The sequence below is a fragment of the Fundulus heteroclitus genome, unplaced genomic scaffold, assembly GCF_011125445.2.
Source record: "Fundulus heteroclitus isolate FHET01 unplaced genomic scaffold, MU-UCD_Fhet_4.1 scaffold_76, whole genome shotgun sequence".
In the NCBI taxonomy this organism is placed as follows: Eukaryota; Metazoa; Chordata; class Actinopteri; order Cyprinodontiformes; family Fundulidae; genus Fundulus; species Fundulus heteroclitus.
Window position 1 is genome coordinate 964,520 of NW_023397208.1, and position 17,968 is coordinate 982,487.

Genomic DNA, 17,968 nt, shown 5'->3' on the forward strand with positions numbered 1-17,968 from the left:
GTAGGTAACGCTCAATCTGCCGCTTCAGAAGTCACCACAGGGTTTCATTTCCAGGAGTTATCTGTGCATAGACTTAATACTAAAAGGAGTTGTGAAGACCAAAAAGGGAACAACACGCACAACTTTATATACAGATGTACACACACACATATGTGTGTGTGTGTGTACATTTATACGACGTTTCTTGGAAATGTACATCAGCCGATCGCTTGGGGCCAAAACATGGCACTAGAATCACCGATCTACAAAGAGACGGTCAGTGAAAAACTGGTGAGGATGATGAAAGGAAGGCAGTCGAGTCGTGATGGAGGTGAAGCCGAGACCGTTTCAGTCAGAAAGGAGAACGTTCGACAGAACAACGTCAGAGTGCGGTAGCTCGTGGACAACATCTGCCGGAGAAGTGCTCGCGCAGTCGGAACGTACACATCCGCGATTAATGCTGGCAAGGTGACAGTCAAGGCCATTCTGGGTTTTTTTTTTTCTTATGTGCAAAAAAGCTACTTGTGATGTCACACTCTGCCGTCTGAGGAGGATTACAAGGGTGTCTGAACCTGATGAAGTGTAGAGTTACAGTACGACGGGGCTGAACCATCTGATAATATTGAGAAAATGCTCCTTTTTTTTTTTTTTTAGTAAAAGGTCAAGCAGCATCACCTAAGCTTCTGTTTATGTTCGACTTAACGAAGGCCAGCTCACGCCGTTATAGTTAGTTTAGACTAATTACTATCTTAGTGTTAGCACTGATCAGTCTGTCGCGTCCTCCTGATCCTGAAGCTCTGAAGGATAAACAAGGGGGACGGATTCTTCAGCGCCGAGCGGCATTCTGGGACACGACGTTGGGAGAGTGCAGCCGGACACTCAGAGCTAACGCGCGCCACCCGAACGAAGCCCAGGGGGCTTCCTGGGGTCGGGACAGGGGTCGCCGAGGCGCGGCTAGTCGATGGGGCCCTGGAAGATGAGCCGTATCCAGCCGGGGGTGCTGAGGGCGGCGGAGCAGAAGGGGCAGACGGGCCTGAAGGCGTGTGTGCCGTGGGGCAGAGGGGTCTCGGCCCAGTACTTGGCTGTCCTCTCCGAGCAGACGTGGCCACACGGCACGAAAGCGTGAGTGGGAGCCCCGGCGTCCACGTACACCGCAGGCTCGGAGCCCAGCCACAGCGGCACGTAGGGCCCCACGCTTCTGCACAGGGGACATTCTCTGCGTATGGCGGCGCCCTCGCCCTCGCCCACGCCCCGTTCCTCCTCTCTTTCGGATCTCTGGCCCCAGTCGTGGCGTCCGTGGACGTGGCCGCAGGCGAGGTAGACCCAGGGCTGGCGCTCTTCCAGGCTGCAGAAACACACACTTCCTTACATTCCTTCTACGTTTTGTGACAGAGTAAAAACACACGAGGCAGCGTCAGTCTAAATCATTCTGTTGCTTTACTTCTTGTGATGTTGGTGGTTGTGGCTTATGGATAACGAGAACCCCTGATTCAGTGTCTCAGAAATTTCAAATACTATGTAAGAGCAATAAAAAAGGATTTTTTTTAACAGAAATGTCAGGATTCTGAAAAGTATGTCTATTTCAATGCACGCAATACTTGGTTAGGCCTGGCCTTTTGAAAAAAGACAAGTTATAATTTGTGATAAAGATCTCCTGTAGGAAATATGTCGTCATCGTTAAAGAAACGCCCTTTTATGTCTATTTTTAAGGTTTGAAAAAATAGGATGGACGGGATGTTGATATCTGTGGATACTGATGTAAACAAAAAAAAGGTTTCCAACATAATGAAAAAGTATTGATTTCAAAGTAAATGTTACTGGCACTTTTAGCATCATTCTGTTGTGAAAATTAAAAGCAATTAGTCCAAGATAAAACTGCTAAAACCTGCATTTATTATCATTATTACATTTCAATAGCATAATAAATAATATAATTTATGGCCAGAATTAAAGGTTTGAAGAAACTTTGCGTAAAAATCAAATATAGAGCAAGAAAAGGCTTCAGTATTTGAAAAGGGATGGTTAATGGTGCCAATTATTTGCTAATCAGTTTATTTCTTAACATCTTTTTAAATGTACTGAAATCAAAGGTTAGATTATTCCAAAGAAAAGTTGGTATAATATTGTACTGCTGCAATAACAGATTTGCTTGTTTTAGGGCTTTTACACATAATTAACAGGGTGCTAACAAATGTGAATTACCATATTTTTCAGACTATAAGTTGCTCTGGAATATAAGTCGCATCAGTCAAAAAATGCATCATAAAGAGGAATAAAACATATATAAGTCGCACCGGACTCTGAGTAGCATTTATTTAGAAACTTATTTCGCACAAACCAAGACTAAAAACTGAAATTTAATCTGGTAAGGCAGCTTATTTAATTGCACAGCTGCATCCACAACCGGCTGAATAACATGGAACATACCTGGGAGGATGCATGGAGTAAATTAGCACAACATGCCACCAACTCCAACCGGGAAAGTTCTCATCAGAGCATTTCGGTCTTATTACGCTGAAATTAGACCGTGAGAGTAACGGTGCTACGTGCTAAGCTAACAGTATGACATGTATGTTACAGAGCAACATTAAAGCTCACGTGAAGTTATAAACCGCCTGGACAACAGAGCTGTAAGCTAGCGCTAGCTGTTAGCTTCATTGATCGGATAATAACAGGGTTCTGTTGGGTCATACATACTGAAACCGCAAAACAACATGTGTGCATGTGTCCAGTCTTTCTTTGTTTATAAGTTAATGCTTTAATTCATTTTTAAATGGTACAGGAGCAGCGTATAGTTTTTTTTAAAAGCCTAGCGCGCCCTCTTGTGGCTGTAGACGGTACAATTGATATATAAGTCGCAGGATAGGCCAAACTATGGGAAAAAAAGTGACTTATAGTCTGAAGAGTACGGTGTATTAAGTGAAGTGAGTGTGCCCTCACCTGTGGCTGCGTGGTAAACTTGGGAAGGCCAGCGTGCTGAGGCCCACAGGACACTGAGGACGGGACGCATTCAGCTCCTGGCGCAGGGCCTCCAGGTGACGCAGAGTGGGGGCGCGCATCAGTCCCTCGCCCGTGCGCCACAGCAGGGTGGCCCCGCAGAGATCCACCAGGGAGCCGTCGCGCAGGGCGCTGCTCTCCCCCTCCGCCTGCGAGTGACATGCAGACAGGGACACGTGCTCACAACACCACAACCCTGACCGGAGCCCGCCGTCAGCGAGGTGGGCTGCGTCGACTCACCAGCTTTCCCCGGCTGGGCCCGGAGCGCGTTTCCCGCAGCGCGTACACGTCTCCGCACACGGAGATCTCCCTCCACAGACCCTGCTTGGGGTCCTCCGGGAAACCCTCCGGGTGCATCACCAGCACGCCGTTGGTGGTGAGGCCATCCATGTGGCCGTCGGGATTTTTCCATTTGGTTGCTTTCTCCTAAAACAGGCCAGGGACAGGAGGGCTGCTTCAGCCTTTCTCTCTCTCTCTCGCCGCGTCATTGTTATTATTATTATTACACTCACCCCTAGAAAGATATTTTTGGACGAGTCAAAGCCTGCGGCGTAAATGCGTGCGGTGTAGGGCGGGTTGCGCTCGCACACCACTCTGCAGGCGAAGCGGGAGATGGTGCTGGGAGCGATGGAGGGGTCCTCCCCTTCCTTGCCCCCTCCAGAGGTGTCAGTCACCACGAAGTCGATGGGGCATTCTGTGGAGCGTCCGATCTGCGGGGAAGACAAAAATTTGCTGATTCATCACAGTGTTCTGCTTAAAGCAGGCCTGCAGACCGTCACTGCTGATGAAAACTGGCGACATCGCGGCCCAATCGGGTCGCCAGCTGGTCAACGAATGATCTGTTCCCACGGGTCTCTGAAGGCGGTCGAGAAATTTGAAGCAGGGCCGTTTATGGCCAATGCGGTTCCTCGCTTGCGTGCAATAAGGCAAAAACACCAAAAATAGACCTTTTTTCTTTTACGGTGGGATGTTATTTTTTACCACTGAATCGTCAAGAGCTTTGAACTGAAATAATCGACTTTGGTGGCGTTACGTGATGCGTCTTTGAAGAGAGGCCGGTGTAGGTACCAGATCGACTCGGGTCCTGCGCCTTCTGATGACGTCACTATACATGGTTGGCTTAACGTTTGCTCAATTGCGCAAAATATTGTAATTGGTCTGGACAACTTACTAAAGTAATTATAGCGGGGTGTAGGTTTTATTCGAGAGCGGGATTGTGGTTTGTAAACGGACAATTTTACCCAAGAAATTCGCCATGGTCCCTGCGCCTTCTGATGACATCACCTTATGGCAACGCCACTCAAACAAACTACATTGAGCTTGCGGTCTGTATTTGTAACGAATCAATTTTAGTAAGTTTATTTAGCGGTGTCTTTTTTCTTAAAAGCTTCAGGCTTAAAGATGAACATAGAAAAAAAATGTGAAATCTTAGCAATTCACATAATCAACCAACTTTAATTGATAAAAATGAGGTGAAATATTTAGCTATAATGATTAACAAGGACCGCACTGGAACTGATATAACAAATATTCAAGCCATTTTACAAAAAAAAAAAAAAATATATACAAATATTTGACAGTTGGCTCAATTTTTGGAAGATTATTGTTAACAAAAACGGGAGGGATAGCCAGATTAATTTATCCAGCATATATCTTAAATATACCAAATACTACAATAAAAAATTAATCAAATTGATCACAATTTCATCTGGAATAATAAAAAACATGTGATCAGAAAGAACAACGTAGTAATATCAGTAGAAAAAGTAGAAAAAGGAGGAATAAACGTTATTGATTTTAAAGCGATGAATGCCGTGATTAAATTAAAATGGCTGCAGGCTTTTATTAAAAATTAAAAGAGTTTATGGTTTATTTTCCCTTCACAACTTAAAAAAAAAAATTGGAGGAAGGAAATTTCTCTTAAGATATAACTTTGATCCGGCAAAATTAAATTGTCAGACTACCACAGAAGCATTCCAAAAATATGTTAAAGGTTTTCATGTCTCGATTAAGTTACTGGAAAATAACCGTAAATTAACAAAATAAAATTGATTTGTAACAAATGGAGACCGCGGGCGTAATGTAGTTTGTTTGAGTGGATTTGCCATATGATGACGTCATCGGGAAGCGCCCGAGCCGATCTGACCACCCGAGTCAATCTGGTACCTACACCGGCACGTGATCACAAAGGTGTCAGGAGGAGGACGTTTCAGAGATGGGGACGCTGTCCCCCCTGGACGTTTTGGTCGCGCGTCTTACCTGGAACATGTCTGTGCTGTTGTCATGGCAGTACTCCACCACCACCGTCTGGTTACGAGACAACGTGAAGGAGATGCTGTGCTGCCCCCTGCTGTGCACCGCCTGCAACATCAGAGCAGCAGGAAAGGCGCTCATTTGTCTAGAACTTGTTTCTTTTTATTATTATTAAAAGCCAAAGTAACAGTTTCAGGTTAAAAAAAAGGAAAAATCTACTAGACTTTAACCTGATAATGGCAAACCTTTTACCGTTCATGTCTATAAAAGATACGAGAGAAACTCCAGAAGGAAGAGCCGTGGACGGTAAGGGGCCGAGAACAAGCGGCATCCTTTCCACATCCTTCCTCCGGCAGGCAAACAGAGACCAACAGACGATCAAGGGGAAAGGAGCTCACGAGCTGGAGTAACGCGCGTACCTTGGTGTCCTGTGGCGAGTTGAGGATGTGCACAGCGCTGGGTTTGACACCGTTGGCCTTGGCCCTTCGGTAAAGAGCGAAGCGGCTCTTCCTGCGCCCGCGGTCTCCGCTCGGCAGAGAGCCATTGTACCTGCAGGCCACCGGGGACAGATAATGGCAAGATATCACAATATTCAATTAGGCAGTTGTTTTATTTTATTTATTTATAATTATCTAGGTTCGTTAAGGATACAAAAGAGGCCAAGCATACAGCCTATCCAGTACACTGATCAATTATAAGAGAGTTTCAAACGTATTTGCAACTTAAACACGTTTTCTTTAACATGTGTTGTCTGTGATGCTATTGCCTGAATAAGGAGGAGGTTGATTTTTTTAAATTCCTTTTAAAATGAATGAAACGAGACAAACAGCTAGCTCTTGCGTTGAGTTATTAAACATAAGAAAACCATTAAAATGAGCTTAAATTAAGGTGGCGAACACAATTCAACCCTGCTGCTTTTGGCTGATTACAGCCGACTAAACAGGTTAGATTCTTAATATGAAAGTTAAATATTATGAAGAAACCTAATCTGCCTAAATGTAAACCAGTCTGTCGTCATATGAACCTTCTTCAGTGTTTACTGCAGACTAATCTGGAGTGGTTCTCTGGGCTTTAAAGCTGCGTCAAACATCCATTTCCTGGTTTCACGCAGAGAGAGGTACGCCACATGTGTGTCCATTATGAGGAACGGCCCTCAGATGTACAGGGGCCAATGAAAGGCCGTGTTCATGCTCCAGGCACTTCTTCACATTTCGCCCACCACAACGCTCAGTGTTGTGCTGAGATTTAAGGTGACAGAGCCACACAAAGCAGAGTGTAGTTGTCAAGTGGAGGGTTAGTGTTAAACACGTTTTGCTTGCAAATAAAAAGCTGAAAAGTCTGATGTGAATTTGCAGTTGGCCCCCGTTTAATACCGATGCCCCCAAACGAAGTGCAGGGCAACTCCCTGTTTTCAGAAGTGGCCCAATCACTAAACAGATCTGTGTGGAATTGAACCAGCAGCGTGGGAGGAAGTAGCTCAGAGCAGATGCGACCAAAACGAAACATTGTGGCTAACATGCTGCGTGTGGATGAAAACTAGCACTAGATATGACCCTGAGGAAAGCATCCCAGGGTGGTGGCCTCTTGTGACAGCTCTCGCTGCTGCCAGAGACTCCACAACGATTGGTGCTTTTAATGTAAAGTCATCGTTTTTACAGATAAAGTCGCTATTGCTAGTCGTATTTGAAAGAAAGTCACTAGAGGGGGTCTGAAAAGTTGCTAAATGTAGCAACAAAGCCACTAAATGGGCAACACTGGCTCATCGTCTCTAGTTTTCCTTCCCTCCTGAGGGCGGAGCAGTACTGTAGCCGCTAGCCAGCTTGGCATCCAGACAGGAAGGAGCAGGTGTTGGTTTTTCAAAATAAAGTAAATTTTAACATGTAATGATATTTAAAATTGTTTCAAACTCTGATTATGGTTAGTATAAGTGTGCAAATATAGGCTATACGTAATATAGGACACACACACACACATATATACATACATACATACTTTATTTATATATATATATATATATATATATATATATATATATATATATATATATATATATATATATATATATATATATATATATATATATATATATACATACACACATACATATACATATACCCCCGCGACCCGACCCAGGATAAGCGGAAGACAACGGACGGACGGACATACATATACATATATATATATATAATATCAATCAACTCAATTGATTGATTGATTTGATTGACATATAATATGCTTTGCATTGTTTTAACATCTATTTATTATTTTTTACTGAGGCGTGGTGGCTTTTATTTCACCGTGGCGGTGCGCAGCTATCTATTCCATGTAGCGGACACCCTGGTATGGTAAGCTGTGGTCTTATTGAGATAGAATGGCCTAGTCAAAGAACAAACCAGCATCTACCAGAGGATTGTTGGTCCCTGATGATCTCCCTTCAGTCTAACAGACCTGGTTCTGGTAGATTACTGCTGCAAGCTGAAAGGCAAGAAGGTGGTTCAACAAGGCAGGGGGGCTGAATATGAACAGATACCAAACCTCTGGTGTTTTTATGTGAGAAATTTGGAAATTCGGGTGTAGTTTTTGTTCCATTCTGGCATTGTGTGCTGCGTCCTGTTGGTATATCACGTAAAATCTCCACAGAGTGTATTGAAATTCTGGACTTAAACGTGGCAAAACATGAAAAAGTTCCAAGTGGAGGAAATACTTTTGCCCGGCGTGGAGGCAATGCCTGATGAGCCAGTCGGCGTTTGACATGGAGAGTTACAATTTAATTTAATCATGACCGAAATGGCTCATTTTCAGAGCTAGTGGTATGATTTTATCATATGGCAAGGTACTAAAGGCAACGCCACCTAAACACAAACATATGTCTGCAAACCACTGCAGATACAAGCAGAATTTTTCTTCTCATTTTTATTTGTTTTTGTCAAATTGAGCTAATTTGAGCCGGACCCAGTGCTTTAAATTCAAGCAACTCTCCAAGGACAACGGTCAGAAGCGGCCGCTGGCGGTGTGCCGCCGTTCAAACAGGGCATCTCGTCGAGGAGCGCGACTCGAAGCAGACCGGAGGTCTCCGTGCCCCGGGGCCTGTCAGATCAAACCGATCTGGGTGGGGATAAAACAGGACACGCAAGGCCAAAGGTTCTGTGGGGTCTGATTAACAGACCGGCGATATGACAGAAGGCCAAATGTAAGAGAGAGGGACGACCCAAAAGATCTCCAAGAGGAGGAGGAGGACGGAGACAGCAGCTGGGAAACAGGACCATAAAGCTTAAACACAACACCACTCCAGCTCCTCAGCATGAGCCGTTCTGGGTTTGGACACGGTTGTGCACGCGTGGTAAAGCATCGTATGAAATATTCACTCCCTCTGCCCCTCAACGCGGGGTTTATTTTCGTCGGGAGCAAAGGCACCGCAGCAGAGGACCGGAGGGCCTGGTGAGGAGAGATGAGGAAACACGTGGAAGCTTGATGTCTGCGGGGTTACGGGCGGGCTGAGTTTTGCTGGACGCGGCGCGTCGTAGGCAGACTAAAGCCGGGCGTACACTGTACGAGTTTTTCAGTCGTGGTACTTATATACATCTCAAACTGTGCGACAGAACCGCGGGGTTTAAAAAGTTCACCGCTCACGATCTGTGCGGCGCGACGCCCAGACGCGACCGGAGTGCTCACACTGTACGTCGTGTCCCCTCTGGGACCGCTCACTGTGGTGGCAGAGGCAGGCGAGCAACGGTAGGTGACAGGGACCCAGAGCAGGGGTTCGAGCCCAGCTCTGGCGAAGCCCGCAGGAGGCACCGGGCGTCGGGGGAACGGAGGGGGAGAGAGAGGAGAGACGAGACGCACCGGCGGCCGCGCGGCACGGCAGGTCGCCTGCCCCCCCCCCCCCTCCCCCAGCAAGCGGAGGAGTGCCGAAACAGGCGGACCGCGGAGGAGTGCCAAAACAGGCGGCCAGCGCGTTGCGCGGACCTGACGGCTCGCCCTCCCCAACACCGGCCGGAGGTTGCTTCAGGAACGCCCGCTTCCCTCCCTCCGCTGGCGGGGACGGAGAGGAGCCCCCTCGTAGCTCTGCTTGAACAGCAGGATGCGCTCACGAAAACCTCACGACAGCCGACTGAATTTCAAACGTTTGATTTTCACCGATCGTCCGATTCCTGATCGGGAGGTAGTCGTGAGAAGCCAGTCCCCCCTCCTCCCCCCCTCTACGACCAAGCTGAAATTCGGCCGATTCAAAAAATGCTCGCACGACTGAAGAATCGGCCCGAAAAGGGGAAAAACTCGTACAGTGTACGCCCGGCTTAAGGAAGGCGACGGCTGTCGGCGGAGCACATGGCCCGCCGCCCACGTACTCAGAACAGGGCTGGGAATAATGAGTTCAGACAGGAGGCAGAAGAAAGGACAGCCTATTTAAACACATTTGATGTGATTTCCAAAGAGGCCAGCTGCATGTTTGGGAACAGAGGACCATTACTAAGTCTAGGGCTGGGCTATATGGCTTAAAACTTAAATGTACGATTTTATTATACCAAATCCAATCATACGATTTTTTTCCCGTCTTCCATTTCTGTTTTATCATTTTGAAAAACTTGCCTTAATTTAAGGCATTTCATCGGGGAGTTGGCCTGAATTCAAATTGTAACTGAACGCAAGCTGTGAAACGTGCTGATAAAACAAGATGGCGGCCCTCTCGTAGTAAACAATGACAATATAACAAGATGTTTGCTGCTGGTGGTTTTTACACAATGAGCCAAGGACAGGCTTCACTTCCCTTGTGTAACTTCAAACTAACTTAAAAAAATAATATTTAAATGAATGAATTAAAGAGTCTTGATTCATGGTAAAAAAAAAAAAAAAAAAAAAAGGTTTTCCTCATTACAATATTTTGACAGAATATTTTCCTACTGTTCTTTTCATGGAACCCAATGAGTGCATTGGCAAAATAAAATCCAGATTTTCCAAAAATGGGTAACGCTTTATATTAAGGTCCCTGTAATAAGCATTAGTTAATAGGTAATAAGACCTTAATAAGTGCCCAAGGTAAGATTAATAAACTGTAAATTCTAGTTAATCGATTAAATCGATTTATAGCCCAGCCCTAACTAAGTCCTACCAAAACATGTTATAGGATTATTTGGTAATAACATCAAAAACTGTGTTAGAAACGTTTCTTTTCTTGACAAAATAAGATTTAGGCCACAAAGGATCGGTAAGTGACCAATAGGAATTTCTCAGTGTGGCAAAAGTCGAGTAGGAGTACCAGGGTTTCCCCCTATTTACGTGTAATTCTTTCAAACAAAGATACATAACAATGTTATTACTAGTTAGTTTTAAAAGATTGACACAAAATAGAATAGAGTGACAGGTGGTGCTCCTTTAATCTCCACATGTGGAAACTTAAGGAGCTGCAGTGTGGTTTTGTGACTAAAGTAAAGATGCTGTCTGAAAGCCTGTTTTGTGTTTTGTAGGCAAGAGTAACACCATTGTTTGAGCCAGCTGACCAGCAGTGTGCAGCCACGGGTGCAGGAGGGGCGTTGCTGTGAGACTCCAGACACTCCAGCACTGGTTTTTGTTTGGTTATGTTAGATAATTCTGGCTATTTCAGTAAGAAATATTAACCTTCAAGAGCTTGAATTGTAACTGGTCTTATATGTGTGTTCAACCACCCGTAAAAAAACCAAAACACACACAAGCGTAAATCATCTGTAGTTCTCACTACAACTAGTTCCAGAACCACCAGTCAGCTTCAACTAGAGTTTAAAGTTGTCTAGAGTCCAAAACAGTGGGGAAATAGCCCCTTTTTTCCTTTTTGAAAGTCAGGAAACCAAAACACCGAAGGCTGAAATATATTAAAATCAAGTAAACACGAGGAAAACTGAAGATAAAGCAAGTCATGCAAATATAAACCAAAGTTAGAATCCACAGCAGTTACGGACATTATTTGTGTAATTTATGCCCTTTAGAAAATGGATAAAAGGGGGGAAAAGTGTCCATACTAAGTTTTATTTTTTCTCTAGATCTGGAAAATACTAAAAGCAAAGTGGAGAACTTTCAGGACCACCCAGTAACCCTGTGAGGGGCCGTGTGAGGCAAAATTATAGTGGTCTTTAAACTGTAACGTTTTTATTTTTTACACCGGTCCCTACAAAATATATAATTTCATTACATTTTACCAAGCCTGTGGTTAAAAATCTACGGAGTGGACGTCTAATACAGCCTGAATTCTGTTATTCTGCTAACGTAACACTGAACTCCAGTCATTGCAGTCCTCAACAGAACTGAGGGATAGAAATCATTTTCCTTTGACCTTCAGGAAGGGTTTCAGGGATAAAAAAAAAAAATCACATTTTCCCCCTGGTCATTAAACAAATCAAAACAAAGAACTGCCAGCATTTTTGCTCTATAAACCAAATTTTGGTCCATAAACCAATCATTCAACGGTGCTTTGATGGCCTTTGGTTTAGCCCAGGGGTCTGCAACGTTTACAGTCTAAAGAGCCGTTTTGCCTACAGTCCACTTGAATTAAACTTGTTCAGAGCCGCAAATGTTGCGTGGGTTTTGAAAAAAAGACGTTATAATTTGTGATAAAGATCTACTATAGGAAATATGTTGTCATCGTTAAAGAAACGCCATTTTATGTCTATTTTGAGGTTTGAAAAAATAGGATGGATGGGATGTTATTTGTGGATGATGATGTAAAAAAAAAAAAATCATAGTTTCCAACATAACAAAAAAGTATTGATTTAAAATTAAATATTACTGGCACTTTTAGCATCATTCTGTTGTGAAAATTAAAAGCAATTAGTCCAAGAAAAAGTTGCTAAAACCTGTATTTATCATCATTACTACATTTAAATACCATAATAAAAATATAATTTGTAGCCAGTTATTAAGAGCCACTGTGGAAGGTCCAAAGAGCCACAGGCGGCTCCAGGGCCACAGGTTGCAGACCCCTGGTTTAGCCAAACGAAGAAATCAGAAATAGCAAAGGGACACAAAAGAGGGGTGAATCTCGCAATTCTTTCATTATCCGATTCAAATATTTTACCGTCTGCTGCACATTTTTGACTTTTTTCAATGTTATAGTCCATGAGAGAGAAAACGAATCTGAACCGGCAGGTCAGACCTTAAAGACCGCTGTAAACTGGGATCAGTCAGCAAAAGCCTGGCGTGTCTTTCTCTAGTTTTAAATTTGGGCATTCGAATGGGGCGCAGAGAGCCATGCGCGAACCGAAATAGGCCCCCACTTGTTACTTTATCCTGATCTCCTGATGTAAAGGAGTGCTCTGTTCAAACACACAGATAACAAGGGAAGAGAGATGGGGATGGGGGGGGGGGGACAACTAATCGGTATTCTGATGCGAGCAACCACAGCTTTCTCCCTCTATGTTAATCCAAAGAGAAGGAAGGGGCGGGCCATTAAGGTCAGTCATCTTTGGCCGACACAGGAAGCGCTGCATTGTGAGAGCGAACTTCTTGTAAATCTGCATGTGATGATGCATCTGTGGTGCGCGCTGTGTCATTTGTGGTCCCTGCAGACCCCCCTACACACACACACACACACACACACACACACACACACACACACCCTGCACAGCGTGGAGCTGTGGGGGCTGGAGCTGCTGTGTGGAAGCTGGTGGCTGTCATCAGCACACATTGGCACATCCTGCCCACTGCATGCATGTTTGAACGCCAGTGATGTAAAGGGGCTTTTCTCCTCCTCCTCCTCCTCATCCTCCTCCTACTCCCAACCTCCTCCGCCTTCATCCCTGCCGCGACTCGGACGTTTTACACACCCTTTAAAATAAAATCATCCCCGATAATAAAATACATCTGGAAAAAAGAGGCGAGGTGCGTGTGCGCGTCAGATCACGGCGTGCTCCTCAGACCTACTTTTAGCAGTCACGGATCCAGCAGTGGATGACATCATTGGGGTTTTCAGCGTGCTCACCCCCGCCGCCCCACTACAACCATTGATGGAATAAGCGGCTACATCCGTAGTAGCCTTCTCGTGCAGTGCAGCAAACATTTACACTCATATCATCTTTTTTTTTTTTTTTTTTTTTACATTATTACCGTTGCTCGGTTTATTCGCTAAGCCTGCTTTGCATCACTACTATGCTGGCAGACTGTTGGTAGTAGAAGCGACGGGCATGTCTAATAAACGAGCCCCAACTACGTTACAGGGAGCACGGAAAGAGAGTTCAAACCGGACTCGACACGTCGCGTCACGGGTTGTTGTCGTCTTTTAACGGAGCTCCTGTGCGTTTTAATGGGATTTGCGGCAGGGAGGGAGACCGTTATTTTTTCTTCTTCTTCTTCTTCTTCTTCTTCCCACAAACCGTTACGTGCCTCGCAGAGAGCGCGAGAGACTTACCCCAAAATGACCAGCTCTCCGTATTTCACCGGGTCTTTAACGGGCACATCGTCGTCTCCGTCCTTTTTCGGTGAATTCATCAGACTGGACTCCTCCAATTTAAAGAAAAGAAAAGTAGAAAGAGGGGAAAACAAAAAAAAAAAAGGAGGACAAACCTCGACCAGAGAGGCAAACTAGTAGTGGGGGAGATAATAAAACAATGCTAACACGCTGGAGACTATATCGGGCTTGTGGGTCTTGTTAAAGTTTGGGCACAGTTGGGCAAAGTTTTCCCAGACGTCCCGGCGTGTGTTTCATCGTTTTAATCCGTTGAAAAAGCATCTTTCTCGGCGGTTAAGGCCAGCGGGAAGCCAGTTTGTATCGCGGTAAATCTGTTCAGTAGCATAGGGTACAACAACGGCTAACGGCAGGGTGTAAGACGTACCAACCCTTTCACGGGGGAGTTTATTTCCAATGTGTATTCTATATTTTTATAAACCACGCTTTTTGCTCGTATGAATTGTAGTTTTTTTCCTTTTTTACAAGTAATTACATTAAATTAGTTCTTATTAATTAAAAAAAGACCCTGTGGGGAATTAAAAAGTGGGTGAGCCGTGGGGCGGGCACCCCCCTCAGAAGTCCAATTGGTTCCTTCCATCGGGAGACGCTGGCTCCCCCCTGATGGAATAAAATGAGGCGTTTGGAAATTCACAGGAAGTTCCAGTGTGCCAGGGCATGTCGATGGATCCTGTTGTTTCTAAAGTGCTGCTGCTACGCATGTTCTGATTTAATAACCAGGACACACAGGAGTAAGGCTGTTGAGGTTTATAATAAAGTCTGACGTCATGAGGTTCTTAGCGGGTGGAGGCAAAATGTGGGTCAGCATTACCGGGGTCCCAGGCAGAATCGCTCCATCTCTTTCATGTGGGAGCAGAGACAGAAACATAAACCAGCTCGAGGCTCTAACCCTCTGTCTGTCCTTTCTTTCTCATCCTCCTCCTCCTCCTTCTCGCGCATATACACACTTCATCACGCTCAGTCACAAAGTGTAGTAAACTATTACGGTGTAACCACATGAGGGCAGTGTAGAGGTAAAATACTTGGTCCAGTCAATGAAAAAGCTCCATTGTTGTCCCACAGAGGAGAAATCCAGGTGTACCAGCTGCAAGGAGCAAATTTACAACACAAGGGGAGATAAATACTGTAATAGAAGTGAGTACACTGAGCAAGTGAATGGGGTTATTTTAAGAAATGTGCACAATGTATATGTATATTCATGCATGAAAATCAACAAACTATTTACAAGAATGAAAAAGTGCAAAAGAAAAAAAAACAGCAGGGATGTAGACTATTATGTAAACACTTATTGAGTTTATTGGGAGCAGTGGTGGTTATAAAGTCGGACCGACTGGGAGGAAGGATCTGTGATAACGCTCCTTGGTGCACCTGGGATGCTGCTGTGGGGTCGGTCATTGAAGGAGCTCTCCAGCTCATCCGTGTCCCTCATGCACGGTATGAGAGACACTTTTTAACTATAAGTAATAGACAAGTTACCAGATAAATGGTGTTTGTCACTCAAGTATTTCGATTATTCGAGTATTTGATCGGCTACCCCAGCTATTTTGATGAATAAATGATGCAAAAGTGATTATTGATGCTGTGTTTTTTATGTTTTTCGCTGTCACGTTCTGCTATTATTATTATTATCATCAAAATATTCTTTTTTTGTCAAGATTGTTAAATTTTACTGCTTGTCTCTTCTTATTTTCTGTTCAAATTAACACAATTTTGAAATTATAATTACACAAAGACCATATTTGTTAACATGTCTGTTTTTCTTCTGAAATCTGAAATTTAACCTCCTAAATCTTTACAACTTTTTACACTTTTATTTTATGTCATTTTTGCTTTTTATTTATTTATTCGCTTTCCTGGTTACCACCAATGTCCTTTTGGAACTATTTCACCCATGAATTGTGTCTAAGTCTTAAAGGGAAACAGATAAAGCTTTAGGGAGAAAGAGCAACAGGCATATACTGCAGATAGTTGAAGCTCTAACTGGGGACAATAACAAGAGAAATTCTGCCTCTTCCCTCCTTAAATCTTCGATAGAAGCCAGATTTGTGAAGTGCAAGACTGGAGTATAAGATGTAAGCTGTGGATCTCTGCAGCTCCTCCAGAGTTACCATGGGCATCTTTGCTGCTTATCTAATTAATGCTCTTCTTGATTGATGTGTCAGTTTAGGAGGACGGCCATTGGCTTGGCAGGCGCCGGTTGTGCCCTACCATTACCTAGATCAGCCAATGGCTTGAATAGGAACTTGTGAGATGTTCAAAGCGTGGGGTGTTCTTTTATAACCTATTCCTGCTTTGAATCTCTCTACAACTATGTCCCCCATCTGCCTGGTGTGTCCCTTGGTCTTCATGATTCTGTTTATTCACCAACGTTCTCTAAATAGTTTATGGCTATGTACAATCTTGCAAAAATGGGGAAAAGTTCATACGTGTGAGTTACTTTGCCAACACACTACGTACATAAACGTTTGTACGTCCCGTGTTTAGCCCCTGAGGGCTCCGGCGTTATGTCTTCGACTGCAGACTTTTTGGGAAAGAGGTTTCAGTAACGGAATATCTTCAGTCTCCACAGCGCTGTGGTTGCCTTTGTCTGAAACAGAAGCTTTAAAATGTGCTCTGGTGGCCCGGTGCAACACGTAAGGGCTTGTATATGCCCCGTGCAGTACTCCGCGTGACTCCGCAGCGTGCGGTAATATTGGCCCCAGTAAAACGTTTGTCTATGAAAATGTGGAGATGTAAATCGGAGAGAGGTGAAATATAGCGTGCTCTCGCTCGCACATTTAACTAAAGTGCTGCAGCCACACACACAGAGAGAGAGAGAGGGTAACGGGCGATGACTCAAGTATGAATATCAGGATAAATCAAACAGGCGTCCACGCCCTTATTTTATGAATGACGGCCTCCTGCAGAGAAAGTGACCGGCTTCAATGGTGACTCACTTCTTTGGGTATAAAGAAGTGGATTACACAAGTTTCATTGTGTTTATCGCAAGTTTAACCTTCAGCATACTTTTCCTATGAGAGACCAAGTAGAAACTGGATAGACCAGAGGTGTGTGTGTATGTGAGTGTGAGTGTGTGTGCTTTTCTTTCTTTCCCACTGTGGGATTAAGGTCACACCCTCTGTTACTCCACTTTAAAGTCTCTCTCTGCTTTTCTCTAGCTGTCCTTGTGAGGCTGAGTTTGAGCACAAAGAAGAAAACAAATAAGCCAGGTTACTAATGGATAAAGTCCTTAGCGATTTTATTTTTTGACACACGGAGAAAGATCCAATTTAGACAACTGGAGTTGTTTATTTCACTTGTCTGTTCAGGAATTTAAAGTATGCCCCGAATGAACATTGGGACTCTCTTCTGGACGATGAACTGGACGGACCGTGTGTAACAGTCATGCTGTAATCCCAAGGGGAAATTTTTCCTTTGGCCGTGCGCAAATAAACTTCCTGTTTTGGCTGAAAAGGGTATTTAGAAAACAGAAAGACAGAAAAGCAGCAGTGGGACGGACTTGTTGGCCCGTGGAGTGGCATTTGGTGGCAAATCCAGAAGCAATGCTCGGGTGTGATAGATAATAAGCAAATGAGTCTGTTAGGGAACCGTCTTTCTGCTCAATATACGTTATCCAACACCACAGTTAACCAAGGGAGCTGAGAAGGTTGGACAATCATTTGTGCTGCCGATCAGATGAAATGGAACAAATGTCAAAGATATGACTTTTTGATTTAGGGACACATTGTTGCTAAAATGACCTGATAAGTAAAAGCCATGAGTCACAATGAGGCAAAATGTCGCTGTGGAGATAACACATTCAAAATCATTTTACTTCCTAAAATGAAAGGCACACAAATGAAGAATTAGCATTATTTATTTAAAAAAAAATGTAAAAGTTTTTTAATCATCAGAATAGTTTTTAGCGCATGATTCCAGAGCTGACTTGAAGTGGTGAGTCTGTCCTATCTTTGCAGGACATGCTCTGCTGGACCCGCAGGTTTGCCTGGAGTTCAAACAGCTGATGCGCGGGGTGGAAGCAGAGTGCAGGGTATATTCTACAGGTCGCAGGGTTGTGTGTTTGCCTTCGAGAACAGGCAGCAGGTAATGTCTTTAATGCAGCCTGTTGCAGTGACTTCCCTTATCTCCTGCAAAGCTGCATGCCTTAACAAGACGCTGATCTGACAGGGGCTTTTCCCATTGGTGCAGCAATAGAAAGACATAAACAGCTCTTGGAAGAGTTTTCGTTTTTTGTTTTTTTTTCTCAGACTTCCCAGGAAATTCAGTGTCTGTTGGGCTTTCTCCATATGGCAGCACTGAAAGCTTTCTGAA

The 17,968-nt window shown here is 44.2% G+C and overlaps 1 protein-coding gene across 1 annotated transcript; it reads right to left on the minus strand.

The window, feature by feature from the left end:
• Nucleotides 1-616: 616 nt before the first annotated feature.
• On the minus strand, nucleotides 617-13,981 carry LOC105929100 (E3 ubiquitin-protein ligase pellino homolog 2). The gene is made up of 7 exons (XM_012866733.3): nucleotides 13,601-13,981; nucleotides 5,649-5,778; nucleotides 5,236-5,337; nucleotides 3,489-3,686; nucleotides 3,217-3,402; nucleotides 2,920-3,125; nucleotides 617-1,324 (listed from the first exon to the last, which is right to left on the minus strand). The coding sequence occupies exons 1-7, from the start codon at nucleotides 13,678-13,680 to the stop codon at nucleotides 934-936; spliced, it is 1,293 nt and encodes a 430-aa protein (XP_012722187.2). The 5' UTR covers nucleotides 13,681-13,981; the 3' UTR covers nucleotides 617-933.
• Nucleotides 13,982-17,968: the final 3,987 nt, after the last annotated feature.